The following is a 27,548-nucleotide window of genomic DNA, read 5'->3' as shown; positions in this document are numbered from 1 at the left end:
CAGATGTTGCAGTGAGCCGAGATTACACCACTGCATTCTAGCCTGGGCTACAGAGCGAGACTCCGCCTCAAAAAAAAAAAAAAAAAATCTCACATTGACTTTTGGTTTGTGGGGTTTTTTTTTTTAGATAGGGTCACACTCTGTCACCTAGGCTGGAGTGCAGTGGCAGTGATCGCGGCTCACTTGAGGCCTTGATCTCCTGGCTAAAGTGATCCCACCTCAAGCTTCCCAAGTAGCTGGGACTACAGGAACATGCCACCACGCACAGCTAATTACAATTTTTTTTTTTTGGTAGAGATCAAGTCCCACTACGTTGCCCAGCCTGTCACAACGATGGCTGAAAATAGCTTTAAAATGTGATTTTAAGCCACTTAATGTGCTTTAAATGCAATACTGAATCAGACACAATTTCATAGCTCAGAGATAACTTGGAGGTCATCTGGAGCTAAACTCGTATTTTAGAAAAGGAGGAAAATGGAGAGATAAGAATCTTGCCCAAGGCTAATAAGGGGCAGAGTAAGGAGTAAGAACTTATTAAGGTTTCTTGTTTATCTACTCTCAAAAACTTCAGAGGAGCCTTAAAAAACCACCAACCTACATCCAAATACATAGCAATTCTCCTAAAATCTCCCTAAAAACTGAAAATAAGATTAACATATTAATTCAACCTTGGAAATAGTCACTTTTCTTGGTGTCCAGAGCACAAGTGATTTAGATTTTTAAAGGTCTTTAGCAAAGACGTATTTATTTTTAATGTAATACGTTTTAAAAACAAGGATTTTAAATCTATCTTTAATTTTTTTTAAGCTGGGGTCTTGTTTTATTGCCCAAGTTAGGCGAACTCCTGGGGCTCACACAATCCTACCACCTCAGCCTCCAACGTAGCTGGGACAAATGTGCACCACTGGACCAAACAAGTAGGCATTTTTTTAAAAAGGTTGAATAAGTCAGGATGTGGTGGCTCACGCCTGTAATCCTAACACCCTGGGAGGCTGAGACGGGCGGAGCACCTGAGGTCAGTTCAAGACCAGCTTGGCCAACATGGTCTCTACTTAAAATATGAAAATTAGCCAAGCATAGTCGTGGGCGCCTGTAATCCCACCTACTCAGGGGGCTAAGGCAGGAGAATCTATTGAATCGAAGAGGTGGAGGTTGCAGTGACCTGAGATAGCGCAATTGCACTCCAGCCTGGGTGACAAGAGTGAAACTCTGTCTCAAAAAAAAAAAAAGAAAAAGGTTGAATACATTATTTTTGACATATGCTTACCTAAATTCAATTTAATCATCTATAGTATCTGGACATTTCTGTATGCCAAAGAAGAAAACTTTATGGGAAGTTTATATTTGTATCATTTTAAAGAAAGTTTCCTTAAACATTAAGGGATATAAATGAAATCCTTCAAGTGAACATAAATTTTCTAAAATTTAAATTCATGTCCTAATACTTCCTTTTGTTTTTTGGGTTTTTTTTTTTGTTTTTTTTTTTGTTTTTTTTGAGACAGAGCATAGCTCTGTCACCCAGGCTGGAGTGCAGTGGTGTGATCTCAGCTCATTGCAACCTCTGCCTCCAGGGTTCAAGTGATTCTCTTGCCTCAGCCTCCTGAGTAGCTGAGATTACAGGCACATGCCACCATACCCGGCTACTTTTTGTATTTTTAGTAGAGATGGGGTTTCAACATGTTGGTCAGGCTGGTCTCGAACTCCTGATCTTGTGATCCGCCCACCTCAGCCTCTCAAAGTTCTGGGATTACAGGCATGAGTCACCATGCCTGGCCTCCTTTTGTTTTTAGACAGGGTCTCACTCTGTCACCCAGGCTGCAGTCCAGTGGTGTGATCACGGCTCACTGCAACCTCAACCTCCTGGGCTTAAGTGATCCTCCCACCTTAGCCTTCCTTACATAACTGGGATTACAGGTGTGTGCCACCAGGCCTGGCTAATTTTTGAATTTTTTATAGAGATAGGGTTCCGCTGTGTTGCCCAGGCTGGTCCCAAATTTCTGGGCTCCAGTGATTCATCCACCTCGGCCTCCCAGAGTGCTGGCATTATGGCTGTGAGCCACCTTGCCTGGCCCCCTAATACTTTCTTTAAGTATTTTTATCTTAGTATATTTTTATGCCTACAGAAGTATTTTTATAAATATTGTATAAATAAATGGTACTCTACCAATCTAAAAACCAAGTGAGGAAACTTAGAAACATATCAAATATTTTACAATTTTACATAGAAATCACCTTCAATTCCAATGAGAGGAGTTCTTTTAAATCGTGATTTCTGTGGCCTATATACTCTTGTTGGTAGACCTTAATAATAGCAGACTAGCTTGGAGTCAAAGTGGAAAGCAGCAGCAGGAAATGAAAAGCTCACTGTTCTGGTTGGAAAGGTGTCAACAGCAGTTTTCATTTTAAAGGCACTAACTAGAATTCACAATCCATAAAATGTGTCAAGAAATTTATGGCAATTTTCAGAGGTGACTTTAAGCACTTGGGGTTAAGAAAAAAAGCACCTATGTGAGTCAGCCCTTTAAAACAAGACTGAAAAAGAGGGAAAAATTTTAAAGAAGTCCTCTAAACAGTGTTTTATTTTTGTTTTGAGACAGTCTTGCTCTGTTGCCCAGGCTGGAATGCAATAGTGCGATCATCACTCACTGCAGCTTCAACCTCTTGGGCTCAAGTGATCATCCTGCCTCAGCTTCCCGAGTGGCTGGAACCACAGGCATGTGCCACCACACCCAGCTAACGGTTATTTTTAGCAGAGACGAGGTCTCACTATGTTGCCCAGACTAGTCTCGAACTCCTGGGCTGAAGTGATCCTCTTATCCTGGCCTCCCAAAGTGTTGGGATTACAGGTGTGAGTTGCCATGCCTGGCCTTGTTTGTTTTTTTTGAGACAGGGTCTCACTCTGTTGTTCAGGCTGGAGTGCACAATCAGTTCACTGTCGCCTCCATCCTCATGATTCAGCCTCTTGAGTAGCAGGCATGGCCCATCATGCTCAGTTAACTTATTTTTTTTGTAGAGAGAGGGTCTCTCTTTTCTGGGCTGGCCTCCAACTCCTGGCCTAAAGCAATCTTTCACCTCAGCCTCCCAAAGTGTTGGGATTACAGGTGTGAGCCACTGTGCTCAGCCTGTATTTTAGTAATTCATCTGAAAAAGAAATCAATTTATACTTACATTTTGCAGTTATTATGCAACTGGCCAGAGAAAATATCATACTGTCTTCTAGGATCTAGGAAACAAAGCTAAGTTTAGAAAGTGTGAAAAATGTAAGGTAGCCTATATTAGGCCCTGCTAAAATAATCTACAGTATAAAATTAGTGTCAATGAAAAAAAAAGTATATTATGTCATTATGATGTTTTCATTAAAACAAAAAACCAAAATCTGTATAATGTGAATACCAACCTAATTACCACATTGCTTTTTAAAAACATTTTTAAAATTGATATACTATAGTTGTATGTATTTTCAGAGTACAAGTGATATTTTGGTACATGTATACAACATGTAATGATCAAATCAGGGTATTTGTTGTGAATATTACTGATTCATGATATACTTTGGTAAATAAACTCAGTCCTATTTTTCTGGCTTAGCCTAGTAAACAGCAATGAAGCCTCAGAAATAGGACAGATCTCATCACTGTCCTGGAAGCCTACAGCATAAAATTAGTGTCAATGAAAAAAAAGTGTATTATTTCATTATGATGTTTTCATTAAAACAAAAAACCAAAATCTGTATAATGTGAATACCAACCTAAATACCACATTGCTTTTTAAAAATATTTTTTAAATTGATATACTATAGTTGTATGTATTTTCAGAGTACAAGTGATATTTCGGTACACGTATACAACATGTAATGATCAAATCAGGGTATTTGTTGTGAATATTACTGGTTCATGATATACTTTGGTAAATAAACTCAGTCCTATTTTTCTGGCTTAGCCTAGTAAACAGCAATGAAGCCTCAGAAATAGGACAGAAGATCTCATCACTGTCCTGGAAGCCTACAGCATAAAATTAGTGTCAATGAAAAAAAGTATATTATTTCATTATGATGTTTTCATTAAAACAAAAAACCAAAATCTGTATAATGTGAATACAACCTAAATACCACATTGCTTTTTAAAAATATTTTTAAAATCGATATACTACAGTTGTATTTTCAGAGTACAAGTGATATTTCGGTACACATATACAACATGTAATGATCAAATCAGGGTATTTGTTGTGAATATTACTAGTTCATGATATACTGTGGTAAATAAACTCAGTCCTATTTTTCTGGCTTAGCCTAGTAAACAGCAATGAAGCCTCAGAAATAGGACAGAAGATCTCATCACTGTCCTAGAAGCCGAATTCAATTTCTGCACCAACATACACCAGACTACTTCTGGCTACAAGGACTTGCATGTGTAGAGTGGGGCAGAAGATTCCTACAATGAAGAGGTGTGGCAATAACAACTAACCTCATTGGCCTGACAATACCACAAATGCAGTGGTATGCTGGCAGTATTGTGAACAAGCCACACTGCCACACCTGGTCAAGCAGGCAAAGTGATTTGGTCTAATACACCTAACACAAGTCCTTCTCCTCTTTTGTAATTCAAGAATTTTGGCTCAATTTAATAATATTAAATACTATACAGCTGCCTCAAAGAGCTAAATAATAGAGGCCAAGTACTTGTACTACCAATTATGTACAATAAAAGATGTACGACACGGCTGGGCGCAGTGGCTCATGCCTGTAATCCCAGCACTTTGGGAGGCCAAGGCGGGCGGATCACGATGTGAAAGAGATAGAGACCATCCTGGCCAACAAGGTGAAATCCCATCTCTACTACAAATATAAAAAAATTATCTGGGCGTGGTGGTGTGTGTCTGTAGTCCCAGCTACTTGGGAAGCTGAGGCAGGAGAATCGCTTGAACCCGGGAGCTAGAAGTTGCAGTGAGCAGAGATCATGCCACTACACTCCAGCCTGGCGACATAGCAAGACTCCATCTCAAAACAACAACAACAACAACAACAAAAAACCCTAAAAAACATGTATGATGCTTCTCTTAAGCCACTGAACTCTAGGAAGGTATCTGGATTAAAGCGCATGAAAAGCACACTGTATATATGTGTGATTATTATCATTATTTTTTATAGATGGCGTCTTGCTATATTGCCCAAGTTGGCCTCGATCTCTTGGGTTCAAGTGATCCTCCCACCTCAGCCTCTCGAGTAGCTGGGACTACAATCATGAGACATTGTGCCTTGCTCTGGCTTTTTTTTTTTTTTTTTTTTTTTTTACCTGAAAAACATTTAACAATTATATCACCTGTTGGTCATTAAGGTTTCCTTGTACTAAGGAGTCGATGAAAATATGTTGACTGAAGTTCCTTCCTTTTCGTTCTTTTATGATGTTCCTTAAAACAGACTCCAGTTGCACGAGGGCTTAGAGAAAAAAACAAAATAATTTTAGAATACAAGCATTAGTGGAGACTGAACTTTAAAAAAATAATTCTGTGCAACGTTACTACATGAGAAGAAAAACTTCAAAGTTAGAAACCAACAACAAAGAAAGCTAATTTATGTTTAAACTCATCTATTTTCCTCCTTCTTTTTGCCAAATTTAACATACATACAAAAACGTACACAAAGCATGTAAGTACAGTTTAAGGAATAATTATAAATCACCACCAACCACTCAGGTCAAGAAGTAGAGCAAGGCCAGCACTTGACTTTTTCTTTTATTTTTGAGACAGAGTCTTGCTCTGTTGCCCAAGCTGCAGTGTAGTGGTGTAATCTGGGCTTACTGCAGCCTTGACTTCCCAGGCTCAGGTGATTCTCCCATCTCAGCCTCCTAAGTAGCTGGGACTACAGGCATGTTACCACGCCCAGCTAATTTTTGTATTTTTGTCAGAGACGGGGTTTCACCATGTTGGCCAGGCCAGTCTCAAACTCCTGGGCTCAAGCAATCTATCCGCCTCAGCCTGAAAGTGCTGAGATTATAGGCATGAGCCACCGCACCCGGCCTAATACCAGCACTTTAGAGGCCTCCAAACACATAAGCCTTTCTTCCCTGATATCATCCACCTTCCTTCTAAATTCTGTCTTAACTCCATTCCTTCTCCCAAATCAGGAATCACTTATTTATGGCTAGAAGCAGATGAAAGATAATCAGAAAAGTAAATTTCTAAAAACCTAAAAGAGGCTGGGCACTGTGGCTCATGCCTATAATCCCAGCACTTTGGGAGGCCGAGGCACGTGAACCACAAGGTCAGGAGTTCAAGACCAGCCTGGCCAAGATGGCAAAACCCCATCTCTACTAAAAATACAAAAATTAGCTGGGCTCAGTGGCAGGCGCCTGTAATCTCAGCTACTTGGGAGGCTGAGGCAGGAGAATTGCTTGAACCTGGGCAGCAGAAGTCGCAGTGAGCCAAGATCATGCCACTTCACTCCAGCCTGGGCAAGAGAATAAATAAATAAATATTTTATATATCTCTAAATAAATAAATATATAAAATAAAAAACCTAAAAGATATCAATAACTGATATCCAATGGCCCATAAAATTATACACAAATACGTTTCAGTCTTCACCTTACTTGACCTATCATATCACTGATGATGTTGATAACGTACTCTCCAAGAAACACTTTTTCATTTTTTTTTTTTTTGAGACAGAGTGTTTGCTGGAGTGCACGGGCGCAATCTCAGCTTACTGCAACCTCCGCCTCCCAGATTCAAACTATTCTCCTGCCTCAGCCTCCTGAGTAACTGGGACTACAGGCGTGTGCCACCACGCCCGGCTAATTTTTTGTATTTTTAGTAGAGACGGGGTTTCACTGTGTTAGCCAGGGTGGTCTCCATCTCCTGACCTCGTGATCTGCCCGCCTTGGCCTCCCAAAGTGCTGGGATTACAGGCATGAGTCACCGCGACCGGCCAAGAAACATTGTTTCATGTGGTTCCCAGGACTCTATATCCCCTAGACTCCACACTTCCTCCCACTTTACGGCCTACTCATTCTGTCTCCTTTTTTGATTCCTTTTTAATCTCTTGAACTTCTCAGCAATGAAATGTTCAAGGACAGAGCTCAGTTTTGGGACCTCTTTCCTTTTTCTATCTATATTCACTACCTGGTGATCTCTAATCTCAAGGTTTTCGATGCAATATATGTACCACACACTTCCAAATCTGTATTTCTAGTCAGGACTTCTTTCTCTTCAGCTCCAGATTCATATTTCGAATTCTAATAACAAACTCAACCTCTGCACTTGGATGTCTGAAGCATACCAAACACTGAACTCTTGAGCTTTCCCCCAAATCCTGGATCTTCCCACAGTCTTCCCCATCTTATTTCCTGACAACCTCCTTTTGCAATTAGGCCAAAAACCTTGGTGTCTCTCTCTCCCTTATACCCTAATTTTAATCTGTCAGCCAATGTTGGTAGGTCTACCTTCAAAGTACCAAATTATTTTCTTACTCCTTTTTTTTTCCTTGTTCTCTATTTTCTGTTGCCTGCCACTTGGTCCAAGCCACATTATCTCTCAAGCCTGGTTTATTGCTGTAGCCCTCTAACTAGTTTCCCTGCTTTTGCTCTGGGCCCATACAGTCTATCATACCAGTCAAAGTGATCCTTTTATAACATAACTCAGATTGTAACTCTGCTCAAAACCTGTCAGTGTCTTCCTACCTCATAGTAACAACCTAGTCACACAATGGTCTGTAAGCCATACAAAACCCATTCTTGTCTCCAGTCTTTCTGACTTCATCTTCTGCTCCTCTTCTCACTCACTTCACTCCAGCCATACTGGCCTTCCTGTTGTACTTCAAATATAGCAGGAAGAGTCCTACTTCAAGGACTCTGTAATTACTTTTCCTCTACATGGAATATTCTTCCTTTGAACATCTGGATATCCACATGTTCTGCATGACTGGTTTCATCTCTTGCAAGTGTTACCCCAAAAGCCACCTCATCTTGAGGCCTTTCCTAATAATTACTTAAAATTGCAATCTCCCAACCCCCCGCACTCCCTATCCTCTTCTGGTTTTATTTTCCTCTACAGCATTTTTCACCTTTTAATGTACTATTCAGTTTACTTATTTAGATTACTGTCTGTCTCTTCCCACTAGAATGTGGTGCCACAAGGGCAAGAAATTTTGTTTAGGTTCCTCAGCACCTAAAACATGCCAGGATATCATAAATCTACATTAAATATTTATAGAATTGAATCAATATAATACACATTAGTGATTAAAATGATAAATTATTCCCAGGCACAGTGGCTCACGCCGGTAATCTCAACGCTTTGGGAAGCCGAGGTAGGAGGATCACTTGAGGTCAGGAGTTCGAGACCAGCCTGAAAAACATGGTGAAACCCTGTCTCTCTTAAAAATACAAAAATTATCCGAGCATGGTAGCAGGCGCCTGTAATCCCAGCTACTTGGGAGGTTGAGGCCTGAGAATTGCTTGAACCTGGGAGATGGAGGTTGATCTCACCCAGCCTGGGCGATAGAGCGAGACTCAGTCTCAAAAAAAAAAAAAAAAAAGAATTAAAATAAGAAATTATTAACACTATAAAGAAGTTGTTCCCAGACTTTGCTACACATTAGAATCACCTGAGAAGTTTTTTCAAACAGTAAAGCACAAGTCACACCTCATATCAATTAAATCTGAATGTTTACAGGTAGAAGTCATGCTTCGATATTTTTAAAAAGATTTAATGTGTAGCAAAGTTTGGGAACCACTGTTGTACATTCTCGACCCTACAAGTACATTAGAATAATCTGGAGAGCCTTTTCAAAAACACCTGATGCCCACGGCACCCCAATCTCAGATTCTGAATAAACTGGTCTAGGATAAGGTTTTGTGCTTTAAGTTCTCCAACTGATTCTAATGTGCAAAGCAGGTTGGGAATTAAACAAAGGAAGCTCTGATCCAGTCATGGGATCCCATTTTTATAAATACTAGAACATAATCATTTCCAATAAAAGCTCAAATTTGATCTATGCCCATGTTGTAGCCCAAGGAACACATCATGCCAGACAGTTTACTTTTATTTAGAATCAAAGAATATACATTATTTTCATTTCATGTTAATTTAACCAATATTTCTGAAATACATTTTTTATCAAAGGGAATTAATCCAAATGCATTGATCAAGAGAATCATAATGGTCATAAAAACTGGATAGCAGGAAATGTGTCAATTAAACTGGTGTTTTTTTTCCTTTTTACTTCTGTTAGACCAAGAAAATCACCAAAACAGTAAGCTAATGAGGACAGGGATTTTTGTCTCCTGTGTCTCGCACCACTGCACTCCAGACTGGGTGACAGAGTGAGACTCTGTCTCAAAAAAAAAAAACAAAAAAAAACAAAAAAACCCAACATTAATTTAAAAAAAAGTATTAAAGCTTTATTATTCAACCACTGAGAGAATACAGAACAAAAAAAAAAAAAAAAAAAGGGAGAATAATTAATTTGGGGGCACTATATTACATTAAAATTGCTATTTTTCTGTGTAAATTGTATAAAATTGAAATTGAAATCAATGCCAAACAACACTGAAAATATTTTTATTCAATGTTATAATAGCAAGAATTTTTTAGGTTGCTAAACTTTTTTTTTTTTTTTTGAGATAGAGTCTCACTCTCTCACCAAGGTTGGGAGTACAGTGGCATGATCTAGCTCACTGCAACTTCTGCCTCCAGGGTTCAAGTGATTCTCATTCCTCAGCCTCTTGAGTAGCTGGGATTACAGGTGTGTGCTGCTTCACCCGGCTAATATTTTTTTAGTAGAGGCAGGGTTTCACTATGTGGCCAGATTGGTCTCGAACTCCTGGCCTCAAGTGATCTGCCTACCTCAGCCTCCCAAAGTGCTAGGACTGCAGGTGTGAGCTACCGCACGGGGCCTATGTTGCTAATTTTTAAAAATTTTTTGAGATGGGGGTCTCTCACTACATTGCCCAGGCTGGTCTCAAAATCCTGAGCTGAAGTGATCCTCAAATCTCAGCCTCCCAAGTAGCTGGGACCACAGGCATATGCTACCATGGCCGCCGTTTTTAATAAGTATCTGTAATATTTAATCATGTTGACATTTCCCTAATTATAGGGAATTATATTAATTCCCTATTATACTAATTATATAATATACTAATATATAATTATACTAATTCCTATAATGTTGAACCTTTAGTTTGTTCCTGGTTTTCTACAGAAACAGTACTGCAAAAATACCTTCATGAATATTCTCTTCTTTCATATAATTTCATCCATTATTTATGGTTCTTAGTATGCATTATTAAACTGCTTTCTTAAGATTGTAGCCTTATACTTTCCTTTAATCCCGTAGAGTATACCAGTTCTACAGCACTCTCATTCTGCAGTCAGTGCTAGAGTTTCTTTTACTAACTTATTTTTCCTCGCTTCTGTTAAAGAAAACTTTCATTGTAGAAAATGTAGGAAAAAAGCATAAAGAAAGAAAATATAGGCCGGGCACAGTGGCTCATGCCTGTAATCCCAGTACTTTGGGAGGCCACGGCAGGCAGATCACGAGGTCAAGAGATTGAGACCATCCTGGCCAACAGGGTGAAACCCTGTCTCTAATAAAAATAGAAAAATTAGCTGGGCGTGGTGGCACGCACCTGTAGTCCCAGCTACTCAGGAGGCTGAGGCAGGAGAATCACTTGAACCTGGGAGTCGGAGGTTGCTGTGAGCTAAGATAGCACCACTGCACTCCAGCCTGGCAACAGAGCGAGACACTGACTCAAAAAAAAAAAAAAAAAAAGGAAAGAAAGAAAATATAAATGACCTTTAATCTCACTATTCAGAAATAACTTTATTAAAACTGGGGCACCTTTATTTTTTGTCCTCACTAAAAATTAAGAGTGACCAAACTTACCATCTTCGTATTGTTTTTTCCGAGTTGTATTTTTATCAAGTGACCCATCTAGAAAGCCTTTTCCGATCTCAGACCAAACCTGAAAATAGGTAAGTATACATATCTATTATCCAATAGGTAGAATTGTAAAAATTATAATATAGAGCAATGTAACCTAATAACTTAGGAACTCTTTTTTTTTTTTTGAGTCGTGTTCTGGCTCTGTCACCCAGGCTAGAGTGCTGGATTGCAATGGCATGATCATAGCTCACTGCAACCTCCACTTCCGAGGCTCAAGCCATCCTCCCACCTCAGCCTCCCAAGTAGCTGGGACTACAGGTGTGCGCCACCAATGCCAGCTAATTTTTCTATTTTTTGTAGAGACGGGTTTCACCATGTTTCCCAGGCTGGTCTTGAACTCCTGAGCTCAAGTGATCTTCTCGTCTCAGTATCCCAAAGTGTTGGGATTACAGGTGTGAGCCACCTACCCAGCAGGAACTCTTCTCACCAACAAATCTGATAATTAAGCTCTCCTTCTCAACTGGCTGCACAATCCTTTACTCCACAGTCTCAGAGGAGAGGGTACAAATATGTTCTAATGACTTCAGTCAAGACACTTTCAAACTCATAAGAAGTGGAAAGTGAAAAATTCCTTTCCTCTAAAAGGAGTAGGGAGAAGAAAAAGGACACAGCAGTTGAGTCAATCCTCATTTTTTTTCCCCCACGAGACAGAGTCTCACTGTGTTGCCTAGGCTGGAGTGCAGTGGCGTGATCTCGGCTCACTGCAACTTCCACCTCCCTGGTTCAAGCAATTCTCCCAGCCTCAGCCTCCTGAGTAGCTGGGATTACAGGTGCCTGCCACCACATCCAGCTAATTTTTGTATTTTTTAGTAGAGATGGGGTTTCCAGACTGGTATTGAACTCCTGACCTCAGGTGAGCGCCCGCCTCAGCCTCCCAAAGTGCTGGGATTACATGTGTGAGCCACTATGCCTGGCCCTCATTTTTGTATTATACTGGCATAAGTGTAAAAATAAAATTCACAGGTAATTACAAATTTCTGTTTCACCTGTAATATTGATAAACACTGGCTGAGGTAAAGAAAAAGGTTAAAATTTAGTCTGAGATTTGGATATGATAAGCAGTAGAACAGGCTTCCAAATATTCACAATTGGGTCATTAGCCCCTGAAAAAACTTTAACTTGATTTTAATTCAAAAGTTCTAAAAGAAATTAGGGAAAGAGGCCGGGCGCGGTGGCTCAAGCCTGTAATCCCAGCACTTTGGGAGGCCGAGACGGGCGGATCACGAGGTCAGGAGTTCGAGACCATCCTGGCTAACACGGTGAAACCCCGTCTCTACTAAAAAATACAAAAAACTAGCTGGGTGAGGTGGTGGGCGCCTGTAGTCCCGGCTACTCGGGAGGCTGAGGCAGGAGAATGGCGTAAAAACCCGGGAGGCGGAGCTTGCAGTGAGCTGAGATCCGGCCACTGCACACCAGCCTGGGCGACACAGCGAGACTCCGTCTCAAAAAAAAAAAAAAAAAAAAAAAAAAAAAAAAAAAAAAAAAAAAAAAGAAATTAGGGAAAGAACACAACACTTATTCATCAATGGCTAAATACTATTATCTGAAAAATAATAGATTTTAAAAAGCCCTAAATTCTTACCTTAAATGAAAACATTTCAGATTACTTAAATGTAAAAAAATCAAACTTAAAACTACTGTAAAAATGAATAGTAGGCCAAGTGGAGTGGCTCACACCCATAATCCCAGCACTTTAGAGGCCAAGGCAGGCAGACTGCTTGGGCTAAGGAGTTCGAGAACATGGTAAAACCCTGTCTCTATGAAAAATATAAAAAATTAGCCAGGCGTGATGGTGAGCATCTGTGGTCCCAGCTACCCAGGAGGGTGAGGTGGAAGGATAGCTTGAGTCTGGGAGGTAGACGCTGCAGTGGGCCGAGACTGCGGCACTGCAGCCTAAAAAAAAAAAAAAAAAAAAAAGAATAAAAATGTAAATATTTATATAAGACGCTTAAAGCTCAAAAGCAGTTTCTAAGCATGACAGAACACAAGGCACAAATTCACAATGAAAGAGTTAAATTGATTTAGCTACATAAAAACATTAGCATTTGTGATACTGAAAAAGTATCACAAAACTTTTATTTACTATAAATAAATGTAAAAGGAAATGAAAACTGAGATTAAAAATAAATAGCTGTTCTAGATTAGTAAGAAAATGAAACACATCAATAGAAATCTAGGCAAAAGAGCCAGGTGGGCCTAAAATCCCAGCTATTTGGGAGGCTGAGGTCAGAGGATCCCTTGAGCCCAAAAGTTTGAGACCAGTCTGGGCAACATGGTGATACTGTGTCACAAAAAAGTAAATAAAATAATGAAGAAATATAGGTGGAGGACATTTAAAAAAATCTCACAAAAGGAACCCAAGAGTTTAACAAAAGTATAAAAATATGATTTTGGGTTTTTTGTTTTTAAGACAGGGTCTGGCTCTATCTCCAAGGCTGGAGTGCCTAGGCACAATCATGGCTCACTGCAACCTCCACCTCCTGGGCTCAAGCAATCCTCTGGCCTCAGTCTCACAAGTAGTTGGGACTACAAGAATGTACTACCACACCCAGCAAATTTTTGTGTGTGTGTTTTTTTTTTTTGGCAAAGATGGGGTTTTGTCATGTTGCCCAGGCTGGTCTCAAACTCCTGGGCTCGAGTAATCCTCCTGCTCTGGTTTCCCAAAGTGCGAGGGTTATAGGGGTGAACCACTGCACCCAGGCAAAAAGATGTTTAACCTTGGCCAGGCGCGGTGGCTCACACCTGTAATCCCAGCACTTTGGGAGGCCAAAGCGGGTGGATCACGAGGTCAGGAGATCGAGACCATCCTGGCTAACATGGTTAAACCCCGTCTATGCTAAAAATACAAAAAAAATTAGCCAGGTGTGGTGGCGGGCATCTGTAGTTCCAGCTACTCGGGAGGCTGAGGCAGGAGAATGGTGTGAACTTGGGAGGTGGAGCTTGCAGTGAGCCGAGATTGCACTCTAGTCTGGGCCACACAGCGAGACTCTGTCTCAAAAAAAAAAAAAAAAAGATGTTTAACCTCACGAGTAATAAAATAATTACACAGGCCGGGCGTGGAGGCTCACGCCTGTAATCCCAGCACTTTGGGAGGCTGAGGCAGGCAGATCACCTGAGGTCAGGAGTTCGAGACCAGCCTGGCCAAGATGGTGAAACCCCGTTCTCTACTAAAATATATAAAAATTACCCGGGCATGGTGACAGGCACCTGTAATCCCAGCTACTCGGGAGGCTGAGGCAGGAGAATCACTTGAACCCAGGAGCTGGAGGTTGCAGTGAGCCGAGATTGTGCCATTGCACTACAGTCTGAGTGACAAGAGCAAGACTTCATCTTAAAAAAAAAAAAAAAAGAATTATACATTTCAGGCTGGGCGCAGTGGCTCACGCCTGTAATCCCAGCACTTTGGAAGGCCGAGGCAGGTGGATCACTTAAGGTCAGGAGTTCGAGACCAGCTGGCCAACATGGTGAAACGCCATCTCTACTAAAGGTACAAAAATTAGCCGGGCATCGTGGTGGGCACCAGTAATCCCAGCTACTGGGGAGGCTGAAGCAGGAGAATCGCTTTAACCCAGGAGGTGGAAGTTGCAGTGAGCCAAGATTGCACCATTGCATTCCAGCCTGGACGGTAAAAGCAAAACTCCGTCTCAAAAAAAAAAAAAAAAAAAAAAAAAGAACTATATATTTCAATCATAAAATGTCATTTTTGGCTTATTGGATAGGCAAAAATTTTGCTTTTTGAGACAGGGTCTCACTCTATCATCCAGGCTGCAGTGCAGTGGTGTGATCCTCCTGGGCTCAAGTGATCTTCCCACCTCAGTCTCCTGAGTAGCTGGGACTACAGGTGCGCATGCCACCACACTCCGCTAATTAAAAAAAAAAAAAAATTTGGAGACAGGGGTCTCACTGTGTTGCCCAGGCTGGTCTTGAACTTCTAGGCTCAAGTAATCCTCTTGCTTTGGCTTCCCAAAGTGCTGGGACTACAGGCACAAGCCACCGCACCTGGCCTAGAAAGGCAAATATTTAAGGACCAACAATTCTAAATGTTGTCAAAAGTACAGAGTACGAGCACATTAATATTGGTGGAAAAATACTTGGGACAATATTTGCAGGGGACAGTTAGGACATACAATATACAACTGAAGGAAGGATGTATGTTTTTTCACATTTTAACACCTGTGAAATCAGTATGCATCTTACAACTGATGACATCTCCCAATTGTTTTCATCCAAGTAGCAGTCATGATGCAGACGTCATTGGCTCTGAATTCACAAATTGGTTATTAATCCTGGTGGAATGAGTGGACAATGGCAATCCCTTGGTATTTCAGACACTAAAAGATCATTTCAGGGGTGGGCAGGAGGATAAGAAATCACTTAATGGGTACAATGTGCATTATTTGGGTGATGGATACACTAAAAGCCCTGATTTTAACACTACACAATCTATGCATGTAATAAAATTATATGTATAAAACTCATAAATTTACACAAATAAAAAAAATCTTTGAAAGCCCACTCTGGTGGCAAGGCTGTGGACATATGAAAACAAAAAAGAAAAAAAATCATTTGAGGAAGAATAAGTCCTGTTTATAGTCTGAAAAGTTTCCTTTGACAGCTTTTATTAATATTAAGAAAATATCAAATTCTTGCCAAAAATACGTATTTTGAATCTACTCATGACATATCAGACAAACTCAAATTGAGGGATAGTCTACAAAATAACTGTCCTGTACTATCCAAAAATGTAAAGGTCGAGAAATGAAGAAAAGCTGAGGAACTGTTCCAGATTAAAGAGGTCTGATATCTAAAAGTACTAAGTGATCATGAATTGGGTCCTAGAATTGGAGGGGAGGAGGCTGAGAATCTACAAGATTATTATTGATACAACCAAAGAAACTTGATAACTATGTTGTCACTACATAAGAGAATATCCTTGCTCGTAGTAAACATCAACTGCAATATTTAGAGGAAAACAGGCAAAATGTTCAATTTACTCTCAAATGGTTTCAGGAAAGTGGGAGGAATGGATAGACAGATGGATAGATAGATATAGATAGAAGATGAATGACAAAAGCATGTGCGGCAAAATGTAAACAACTGCTGAACCTGGGTAAAGGATATATGGGAGGGAGGGAGTTCCTTGTATTAACTGTAACTTTTCTGGAAGTTTGAAATTATTTCTATTTTGAGGTTATAAGAAAAGAAAGGAAAGAAAAAAAACACCAGCATAAAAATATGCAGGATAGATACCAGCAACTAGAAGAAAATCCTGGAAAGAGTGGTGAGATCACTCTTTTTTTTTTTTTTTTCCTTTTTTGAGATGGACTCTTGCTTTATCGCCCAGGTTGGAGTACAGTGGTGCAATCTCAGCTCACTGCAACCTCCACCTCCCGGGTTCAGGCGGTTCTCTGCCTCAGCCTCCCGAGTAGCTGGGATTACAGGCTCCTGCCACCATGCCCAGCAAATTTTTGTATTTTTTAGTAGAGATGGGGTTTCACCATCTTGGCCAGGCTGGTCTTGAACTGCTGACCTTGTGATTCACCTGCCTCGGCCTCCCAAAGTGCTGGGATTACAGGCATGAGCCACCATGCCTGGCCGAGATCTTTCTTTTTTTTTTTTTTGAGACAAGAGTCTCAATCCATCACCCAGGGCTGAAGTGCAGTGGCGCGGTCTTGGCTCACTATAATCTCTGCCACCCGGGTTCAGGCAATTCTTGTGCCTCAGCCTCCCAAGTAGCCTGAATTACAGGTGCAAGCCACCATGCCTGGCTAGTTTTTTTTAAATTTTCAGTAGAGATGGGGTTTTGCCACGTTGGCCAGGCTGGTCTCAAACTCTTGACCTCAAGTGATCTGCCTGCCTCGGCCTCCGAAAGTGCTGGGATTACAGGTGTGAGCCACTGTACCCAGCCAAGCCTTGTTCTTGATAGGCAACAATCTGCATTATTAAACTACCCAGTATGATGAAATAATTGCTTAATTTATTATTATCATTTTTTAGAGACAAGGTCTCACTCTTGTCTCCCAAGCTGGAGTGCACTACTGCAATCATAGCTCTCTTTAGCCTTGAACTCCTGGGTTCAAGTAATCCCTCCTGCCTCAGCCTCAGTAGCTGGGACAACAGGCACATGCCACCATGCCTGGCTAATGATGAAATAATAATTTTATTTATTTATTTATTTTATTTGAGACAGAGTCTTACCACCACACCCAGCTGATTTTTGTATTTTTAGTAGGGACAGGTTTTCACCATGTTGGGCAGGCTGGTCTTGAACTCCTGACTTCAGCCTCCCAAGGTGCTGGGATTACAGGTGTGAGCCACGGCGCCCAGCCTGAAAGAATAATTTTAAATTTAGCCCCAGACTTACTGTGCCATGATTCTTCTGGAAGCAAATGACTTCCTGATCATTTTCAAATGTACTACCCATTACCATCTGTGTAACAGACTTCATAGCAAAACCAAGCATATGCTGGCTGAGGGGCACATGCTGGGTCTCTGGGTAGGAGAGCCATTTATCTAATAATTCTTCTGAAAGCTGAAAGAGAACAGAAAAGCACAATGATTACTATTTCTGCGTACTAAATCTCAGAAAATGTTCCTAAGTAGATTCATTTAATAGCAAACACAGTTAAACTCTGTAAACGAAGTGAACATTCAGGTACAAATCTGTCAGACTAACACTAGCTCCATCTAAAATTGCATCCTCAGTGGTTCAGGTTCAGCTTCTGGCAAAGGGCTCATATGTAAAACAAAACAGAACCACTATCACAACAATAAAAACAGAAAATATAAATTAAAAACTCAAAGACAGAAAAACCGTAAACCCAATGGAAATTAAAAGACCATACTCTTGGTACCTAATTAAAAATAATGAAAAGTCTGCCACAGAATGCCTGTGACATAGTAATCAATAAATATATGAATATATATAAAAGTCCTAAACATACTTCAGTGATAGAAACCTCTCAGAGTCTCTTTGTCATTCCTTCCTTCTCCAAATATTTATTAAATACCTATGGAATAAAAACAGAGTCTAGTGAAAAGATTATAAACAAGCTTTAGGCCAGGTATAGTGATTCATACCTGTAATCCTAGCACTTTGGGAGGCAAAGGTGGGTGGATCACTTGAGGTCAGGAGTTTGAGACCAGCCTGGCCAACACGGTGAAACCCTATCTCTACTAAAAATACAAAAATTAGCCGGGTGTGGTGATGCACACCTGTAATCCCAGCTACTCAGGTGGCTGAAGCAGGAGAATAGCTTGAATCTGGGAGACTGGGGCTGCAATGAGCCAAGATCACGCCACTGCACTCCAGCCTGGGTGAAAGAGCAAGACTCCATCTCAAGAAAAAATAAATAAATAAATTTTGTAGATGTAATTAAGGATCTCTAATGAGATCATCCTGGATTTATCATAGAATCAAAATCCCTTATCTTTATATAAAATAAAGATGGAAGGAAAATTTAAGACACAGATACACACAGAAAGTAAAGAGCTCTGAAAGAAAGACATAGAAAATGAAGAATAATGGAATGTGGGTACATAACAAAATGAATAATTAGTGTACAAAATCAAAGTATAAAGGTGGGAGAGAGAATATGGAGTTAGTAAGGCCCTGGCATTGTTGAGTAATTGGTAAAAGTTATCATTAACATTAGACTATAATAAGCCAAGAATGCCTATTATAACCTCTAGGGCAGCGGTTCTCAACCAGGGTGATTTTGTCTCCAAAGGACATTCAGAAATGTCTGGAGACATTTTTTGATTGTCACAACTGGGGTGAGGTGCTACTGGCATCTAGGTGTAAAAGCCACAGATGTTACTAAATATCCCACCATGCACAGGATAGCCCTCTACAATAAATAATCACAGGCCTAAGTTTGAATACTGCCAACAGTGAAAAGCCCTACTCTAAACAAATACTAAAATAGTTAAAATACATAACTAATAAGCTAACACAGAAAACAGAATACTCAAAAATATTTTATTATTTCTAAAGAAGGCACGAAAGAGGCCGGGCGCAGTGGCTCACGCCTGTAATCCCAGCACTTTCGGAGGCTGAGGCGGGCAGATCACAAGGTCAGGAGATCAAGACCATCCTGGCTAACACAGTGAAACCCCACCTCTACTAAAAATACAAAAAATCAACTGGGCGTGGTGGGCGCCTGTAGTCCTAGCTACTCAGGAGGTTGAGGCAGGAGAACGGCGTGAACCCAGGAGGCAGAGCTTGCAGTAAGCTGAAACTATGCCACTGCACTCCAGCCTGGACGACAGAGCAAGACTCCGTCTCAAAAAAAAAAAAACCAAACAAAACAAAAAAAACTTGTATATGACACAAATATAGAGGGAAATGTATAGACTTAAATTCATACATTGGGAGGGAAACGACTGTTTATTAACGATCTAAGCAACCATCTCAAGAAACTAGAAAAAGAATAGCAAATTAAAACCAATGAAAGTAGAAGGAAGGAAATAAACATAAGAGCATAAACAAAATTAGAAAACAAACACAATATATAGAGAAAAAAGTTAGTTCATGTAAAAAATTTTAATAAAATTGAAAGACATTGTATCAGTTACAAATGTATTGCTCCTGACCTATAAATTCATTCTTTTTGCCTCGCTGTTAAAATAGACTAGCAGGTCTGGCACGGTGGTGTACGTCTGTAATCCCAGCACTTTGAGGGGCTGAGGCGGGAGGATCACTTGAGGCCAGGAGTTTGAGACCAGACTTGGCAACATAGTGAGACCACCATCTCTAATTTAAAAATAAATAATAAAATAAAATAATATAAAAATTGACTTGAGTCCTTTACATATTTTTCCTTTGCCACCTGGCATGATGTTAAGCTTTCTCAGCATAAGGTGCTAGAGAGACATTTGTAAGAAGAGTTTTGCTTCTTGCTTCCCCTGCTTGTCACAGAGCAGGCCACTGTGATGTCTGAAGCTTTCCAGAGTCAGGGTCTTGCAGTGCACTGGAAAGCAGTCAGCAGCTTCCCCCATCAGCCCTCCCCTTGGATGCTTTTGTAAGAGATGTCCTCCAACCCTGCAGCACCTCCTGCAGCATGGAGTGGCCAGCAGCTTGCCCTGCCAACTCCCCCAAAAAAGTTGTGCCTCAGGTGAAACACCTCTCCATGAACAGCTTTCCCCACCACCCTAAAGGACAGCATACTAGAGGATAAATGTCCAACCAGGTCCAAAGGGCAGATTTCCAGCAAGTTTTGCTAATATGGCACCATAGCAACCCCTCTGCCATTCACAGCAGTTGTGGCTCCTCCAACAAGCCTGAATCTGAGTCCTGAGGAAGAGGGGTCTTCTTAGTGCCCTCTATCTTGGCCCTGGGGTTTGTGACTGTTCCTTATATCTGCTATTCCTTTTTTTTTTTTTTAAGAGACAAAGGAGCCCAGGAGCTACAGGATGCAGTGTGCAGTGATCATGCCACTACACTCCAGTCCAGGCTGGAGTGATCACTGCACACTACATCCTGTAGCTCCTGGGCTCAAGGGATCCTCCCATCCTCCTGCCTTGCCTCCTGAGTAGCTGGAACTATAGGCATGCACTACCACACCAGCTAATATATATTTTTTTAATTTTTGTTTGTAGAGACAGGGTCTTGCCATTTTGCCCAGGATGGTCTTAAACTCCTGAACTCAACCTATCCTCCCACCTCGGCCTCTCCAAGTGCTGGGATTATAAGCATAAGTCGCTGTGCCCAGGTGTATTCCTATATTCTTTAGAGTTCTCCTTAGAGTAGCCCCTATTATAACTCTTCATTTTTTATTTTTGTAGAGGTGGGGTCTCACTATGTTGCCCAGGTGGGTCTTGAACTCCTGGGTTCAGGCAATCCTCCCACCTTAGCCTCCCACAGTGCTGGTATTACAGATGTGAGCCACTATGCTCAGCTTATAATTCTTTATATAAAACTTTCTTTGTTCAAATAGTTATATGCCTTCTCTCTCCCATTGGACCTACACTGATAAAGACCTCTGGAAACACTAATCAAGAAAAAAGAGAAAAAAAGAATAAGAAAAAAGAGAGAGACAGAAAGAGAGAGAGAAAGCACCATGAATCTTAAAGACATTAAATTTATAATGGAATGTTTGGCAATAAAGCAGGAAAAGAAACTAAAAATCTTAAAGTCAGAAAAAAGGAAATAAATTATAATTAATCTCAGATACCAGCTGGGCTTGGTAGCCCATGCTAGTAATCCTAGTGCTTTGGGAGGCCAAGGACAGATGATGGCTTGAAGCCAGGAGTTCAAGGCCAGGGTGGGCAACAAAACAAGACCCTCTCTCTACCAAAAATAAATTTTAAAAATTAGCTGGCCATGGTGGCACACACCCGTAATCCTAGCTACCTGGGAGGCTGAGGCTGGAGGATCACTTGAGCCCAGGTGTACTAAGGTATATTAAGCTATGACTGTGCCACTGCACTCCAGTAGGGTGACAAAGCGAGACTCTGTCTCTAAAAATTAAAAACAGGCCAGATGCAGTGGCTCACGCCCGTAATCCCAGCATTTTGGGAGGCCGAGGCGGGTGGATCACCTGAGGTCAGGAGTTCAAGACCAGCCTGGCCAACATGGTGAAATTTCGTCTCTAGTAAAAATATAAAAATTAGCCAGGCGTCATGGCACACACCTGTAGTTCCAGCTACTTGGGAGGCTGAGGCACAAGAACTTCTTGAACCCACGAGGTGGAGGTTTCAAGGAGCCAAAACTGCGTCACTGCACTCCAGCCTGGATGACAGAGTGACACTGTCTCAAAAAATAAATAGGCTGGGTGCAGTGGCTCACATCTGCAATCCCACCACTTTGGGAGGCCGAGGCAGGTGGACCACCTGAGGTCAAGAGTTCAAGACCAGCCTGACCAACATGGTGAAACCCTGTCTCTACTAAAAATACGAAAGTTAGCTGGGCGTTGTAGCGGGTGCCTGTAATCCCAGCTACTAAGGAGGCTGACGCAGAAGAATCACTTGAACTTGGGAGGTAGAAGTTGCAGTGAGCTGAGATCGTGCCACTGCACTCCAGTCTGGGTGACAGAGTGAGACTCTGTCTCAAAAAAAAATAAAAATATATGCCTGTAATCCCAGCACTTTGGGAGGCCGAGGCAGGCGAATCACGAGGTCAGGAGTTCAAGACCAGCTTGGCCAACATGGTGAAACCACATCTCTACTAAAAATACAAAAATTAGCCAGGTTCAAGAGATTCTTCTGCCTCAGCCTCCCAAGTAGCTGGAACTACAGGCATGTGCCACCATGCCTGACTAATTTTTGTATTTTTTGTAGAGATGCAGTTTCACCATATTGGCCAGGCTGGTCTCAAATTCCTGACCTTGTGATCTGCCCGCCTTGGCCTCCCAAAGTGCTGGGATTACAGGCATAAGCCACTGCGCTTGGCCGCGACTGGGTACTTTATAAAGAAAGCATGGTGCCAGGTACCTACCTGGCTTCTGATAAGGCCTCAGGAAGCTTATAATCATGGCAGAAGGCAAAGGGAAGGCAGCAGGTCACATGGCAAAAGCAGGAGCAAGAGAGAGGGGGGAAGGTGCCACACACTTTTAAACAACAAGATCTCATAAGAATTCACTATGGCCGGGCGCGGTGGCTCAAGCCTGTAATCCCAGCACTTTGGGAGGCCGAGGCGGGCGGATCACAAGGTCAGAAGATCGAGACCACAGTGAAACCCCGTCTCTACTAAAAATACAAAAAATTAGCCGGGCGCGGTGGCGGGCGCCTGTAGTCCCAGCTACTCAGGAGGCTGAGGCAGGAGAATGGCGGGAACCCGGGAGGCGGAGCTTGCAGTGAGCCGAGATCGCGCCACTGCACTCCAGCCTGGGCAACAGCGTGAGACTCCGTCTCAAAAAAAAAAAAAAAAAAAAAAAGAATTCACTATAGTGAGGATAGCACCAAGCCAAGAGGACTCCACTCCCATGATCCAATCATCTTCCACCAAGCCCCACCCCCAATACTGGGGATTACAATTCAATATAAGATTTGCATAGGGACAAATAAACAAACCATATCACTGACTAATGCCTAAATTAAGTACCTGGTTTGTGCTATGGGGTTGACAATATAAACCTAAAGTAAATTTCTCACATAAGGACACAGTCTATGAACCAAAACTTAAAAAACCACCATAATTTGCCTCTGAATGAGTAGAAGGAGAAAACAATGGAATATGGAACAACAGAAAAGACTGAAAGTTTGGAGAACAGAGCCTGTGATAAAAGATTAAGGAAGTCAGAATTACTTAGTTTGAGGCAGAGAAGACAAAATAATTAAGGCTTTTAACAATAATATTACTGAAAAGAAAAAGGTGCTTCTATCATGATTGAAAGTAAGGCAAAGAGAAATGGGCAAAATTCCTGGAGATACACAATTAAATACGAAAGTATTTCTTACCGACAAATGTTGGGTATTTAAGCAGAACAGCAAGATTCTGACTGGTGAGTGCTTAAATAGAGGCAACATAACTGCCTCCAGGGAGGAAAATGCGAAGTAACAGGAACAGCTATGGCAAACAAAAAGCAGGCAGCCTGAGAGCTTCGAAGAATATGACGTGTGCACAACCAATACAGAACCTTGAGATATAAAACAGGAATGGTAACAATGAGAGATTGGGAATTTGGATGCACAAGCCTCCTGATAGCCCTGAGAATACTGGCTATCACAGTTACAGATGAAAGCTGGAAAATATAGAAACTAATCAGCAGCAACCATAGATAAAGGAAGGTTTTGTTCAGTGCGTTTTTAGAAGCAGAAGTGTGCAGAGCAGAACCAATGTATTAATTAATGCTTATAGTGGACTGAGAAACTCAGTCTCAAGTCTTAAATGAAAAGTGTAGTTTCAGCTAGAACTTCCATATGGGAAAAATGGCATTCAACATTTACTAACTGTATTTTTTTTTTAAACATGGGGTCCTGCTATGTTGCCCAGGCAGGGGTGCAGTGGCTATTCACAGACAAAATTATCACTCACAATACCCTTGAACTCCTGGGCTGATGCGATTCTTCCTCCTGAGTAGTTGGGAATACAGGCATGTGCCACTATGCCCAGCTTCCAAATGTAATTTTTAAAAGTGGATACTGTAAAGGTCTGTGAGGCACAGTGGCTCACACCTATAATCCTAGTGCTTCGGGAGTCTGAGGCAGGAGGATCACTTGACACCAGGATTTTAACAGTGGCATAGGAAACATAGTGCGACCGTATCTCTACACAAAAATACAAAAATTAGCTGGGCATGGTGGCACGTGCCTGTGGTCCTAGTTACTCAGGAGGCTGAGGCAGGAGGATCCCTTCAGCTCAGGAATTCGATGCTCCAGTAAGCTATAATTGTGCCACTGCACTTGAGCCCAGGCAACAGTGCAAGACCTTGACTGAAAAAAATAAAAAAAGATACCTGATTTACCCTAATGTGATTATTACACATTGTATATCTGTATCAGAATATCTCACGTACCCCATAAATATATACACCTACTAAGCAACGCTAAGTAACCATACATATATATATATATATATATATATATATATATATATTTTTAGAGACGGAGTCATTCACTGTTGCCTGGGCTGGTATGCAGTGGAGCGATCTCAGCTCGCTGCAACTCCGCTTCCTGGATTCAAGCAATTCTCCTGCCTCAGCCTCCTGAGTAGCTGGGATTACAGGTGCCTGCCACCACACCCGGCTAATTTTTTGTATTTTTAGTAGAGACGGGGTTTTAGTAGAGACGGAGTTTCACTATGTTGGTCAGACTGGTCTTGAACTCCTGACTTCATGATCCGCTGGCATCGGCCTCCCAAAGTGCTGGGATTATAGGCATGAGCCACCGCGACAGGCAAAAAAAAATTTTTTTTAAAGATACTTTTAAAGTTAATAAGGCATACTCTTAAGAGAACTACCAGGTATTTAAATACAAAAATGCTTACAATGTGTAGTCAGAACATTTTCAGGAAGAATGAACACAGTTATAGAAGAGGGAAAGGAAAATAAACCCAAACTGGCCAAATGGATTTTTCTTTTTCTTTCTTTTTGAGACAGGGTCTCAGTCGCCTAGACTGGAGTGCAGTGGTGCAATCTTGGCTCACTGCAACCTCTGCCTCCCAGGCTCAAGCAATCCTCCCGCCTCAGACTCTTGATTAGCTGGGACCACAGGCATACGCCACCATGACCAGCTAATTTTTTTTTTTTTTTTTTGTAGAGACAGGGTCTGGTCATGGGAGGCTGAGGTGGGTGGACTGCCTGAGCCCAGGAGTTTGAGACCAGCCTGGGTGACATGGTGAGACCCCATCTCTATGTGAAAAATTTTAAAAAGAAAAAAATCATCTTAATGTTATGTAAATATATCCAGTTGTTATGGAAGTTTAGAGACGGTACATGGAGGGAAGCATACTTAACTAAACTGGAGGCTGGAGTAGAAGTTAGCCAGGCAAGGCTGGAAAAAATGTTTCAGAGGAGAAAAAAGAAAGGACAGACCTATGGAAGTAACAGAGGAGTCAAAGAATTTAGGAACGTTAAGTTATCAGTATTCATTCACTGATGTAATAAATATTAACTGAGGGCCTGCTGTATAACAAGAGCCAAGTTATACAGCAGTAATCAAAATAGAACAGTCCCTACCTTCATGGAGCACACACTTAAGTGAGGGAGACAGACACTCAAAGGATTACAAAAAATAGAATTACAGGTGGGTGCGTTGGCTCACGCCTGTAATCCCAGCACTTTGGGAGGCCAAGGTGGACGGATCACCTGAGGCTAAGAGTTTGAGACCAAACTGGCTAACATGGTGAAACCCTGTCTCTATTAAAATACAAAAATTACTGGGCATGGTGGCATGCACATGTAATCCCAGCTACTCAGGAGGCTGAGGATGGAAAATCTCTTGAACCCAGGAGACAGAGGTTGCAGTATGCCAAGATTGCATCACTGCACTCCAGCCTGGCAGAAAGAGCGAGACTCCATCTCAAAAAGAAAATAAAAATAAAAATAAATAAATAAATAAAACAGAATTATAAACTGGGAAAAGTGTTGTAAACGAAAGGCACAGGGTGTTATGATAGCATCTAAAAGGGGAACCTGGCCGGGTGCAGTAGCTCATGCTTGAAAACCCAGCACTTTGGGAGACTAAGGTGGGAGGAACACTTGAGGCCACGAATTCAAGACCAGCCTAGGAAACATAATGAGACACACATCTTTACAAAAAAATTTTAAATACAACTAGCCAGTCATGGTGGCACATGCCTGTAGTCCCAGCTACTCAGGAGGCTGAGGTGGGAGGATCCCATGGGCCCAGGAATTTGAGGTTACAGTGAGCTATGATCAGGTCATTGCACTCCAGCCTAGGCCACACAGCAAGACTCTGTCTTAAAAAATTAAAACAAAATAAATAAAAGGGGACCTATCTAGCAATGTGGGATGATCAGAGAGAGTGTCCCTGGGGAAGTGACATTTAAACTAGGAGCTGAAAAACGAACACACATTAGCTAGGTGTGTGGATGACTGGAGATGCATTCCAGGCAAAGTGAATAGCATAAACAGGCCCTGAGATAGGAGGGAACAGGGTACATCTGAAGACTTAAAAGAAAACAAGTGTGACTAGACTATAAGCCAAATGAGAATGTGGGAAACCAGGCTGGAAAAGTAGCCAGGCTAAATCATTAAAAGTCCTGAAGACTACATTAAAAATTTGGAGTTTGTCCCAAGAACAAAGGGGTTTTCAAACTAGAGTCCACAGATACCAAAGGGTCTGTTCATGGAATCCAGTGCAGTCTATGAACTCAGATCAGGGGAAAAAAACAATCTTTCTTTTTAATTAACCTCTGAATAAAACTTGGCATTTCCTTCAATTATGAGTATAGGCTCTGACTTTTTAAACCAATACAAATCTCAAAATATGTTCCCATTATAAATACTGGAAAAATCTCATAATAATAATTTTGGCCCTTGCATCACTACTTTAAAATCATGGAAATTTCTGGAAAGATTATTAGATCTTGCTATAAATCTTGCTATTTAACACATTAACAAAGAGGCAAATATAATATCGTAAGTTTTTATAAAAAGTATTAATATTTTGTAACTATATTGGTTTCCTTTAGCTATGCATTTAAAAATGTTATTCTCAGAAGGAGTCAAAGGTTTCATCGGACTGCCAAGAAGTACCTGTCAACTGCAAAGCATGGGAAAACAGATGGGGAGGAAAGTGGAAAGAGAAATAAGCAATCCAGGTAAATTATGTAAATCTATACCAGGGTGATGGCAATGCTGATGGGAGAGAAGTAGATCAATTTGAAAGGCATTTAGAAGGTAAAATTGGCATTACAGATTCTTTTCAAACGTGATTTTCTCTTCTTTCTTTTTTTTTTTTTTTGGAGACGGAGTCTCACTCTGTTACCCAGGCTGGAGTGCAGTGGCACAATCTTGGCTCACTGCAATCTCTGCCTCCCAGGTTCAAGTGATTCTCATGCCTCAACATCCTAAGTAGCTGGGACTACAAATGCATGCCACCATGCCCGGCTAATTTTTTTGTATTTTTAGTAGAGATGGGCTTTCACCATGTTGGCCAAGCTGGTCTTGAACTCCTGCCCTCAAACAATCCACCCGCCTCA

At 41.2% G+C, this 27,548-nt stretch overlaps 1 protein-coding gene across 26 annotated transcripts in view; it reads right to left on the bottom strand.

Annotated features, from left to right (window-relative positions):
• Positions 1-27,548, bottom strand: part of CYP20A1 (cytochrome P450 family 20 subfamily A member 1) — a 59,242-nt gene that overhangs the window by 13,734 nt on the left and 17,960 nt on the right. For 16 of the 26 annotated variants that reach the window (XR_012421393.1, XR_012421394.1, XR_010580042.2 and 13 more), the window contains 4 exons: positions 17,307-17,474; positions 10,883-10,961; positions 5,319-5,434; positions 3,169-3,223 (listed from right to left, as the gene is read on the bottom strand). Coding sequence is in view for 16 of the 26 variants with exons in the window: in XM_045367504.3 (XP_045223439.2) it covers positions 3,169-3,223; positions 5,319-5,434; positions 10,883-10,961; positions 17,307-17,474 (418 nt within the window). In the remaining 10 variants the exon portion in view is untranslated. Of the gene's footprint in view, positions 1-3,168; positions 3,224-5,318; positions 5,435-10,882; positions 10,962-15,115; positions 15,274-17,306; positions 17,475-23,341; positions 23,521-27,548 lie in introns of those variants that run through there. The other 10 variants (XR_012421396.1, XR_012421397.1, XR_012421398.1 and 7 more) reach the window with 4 other exon arrangements.

This window comes from Macaca fascicularis, chromosome 12 (assembly GCF_037993035.2).
Source record: "Macaca fascicularis isolate 582-1 chromosome 12, T2T-MFA8v1.1".
In the NCBI taxonomy this organism is placed as follows: domain Eukaryota; kingdom Metazoa; phylum Chordata; class Mammalia; order Primates; family Cercopithecidae; genus Macaca; species Macaca fascicularis.
This window is presented reverse-complemented; position numbering and strand designations above follow the sequence as displayed.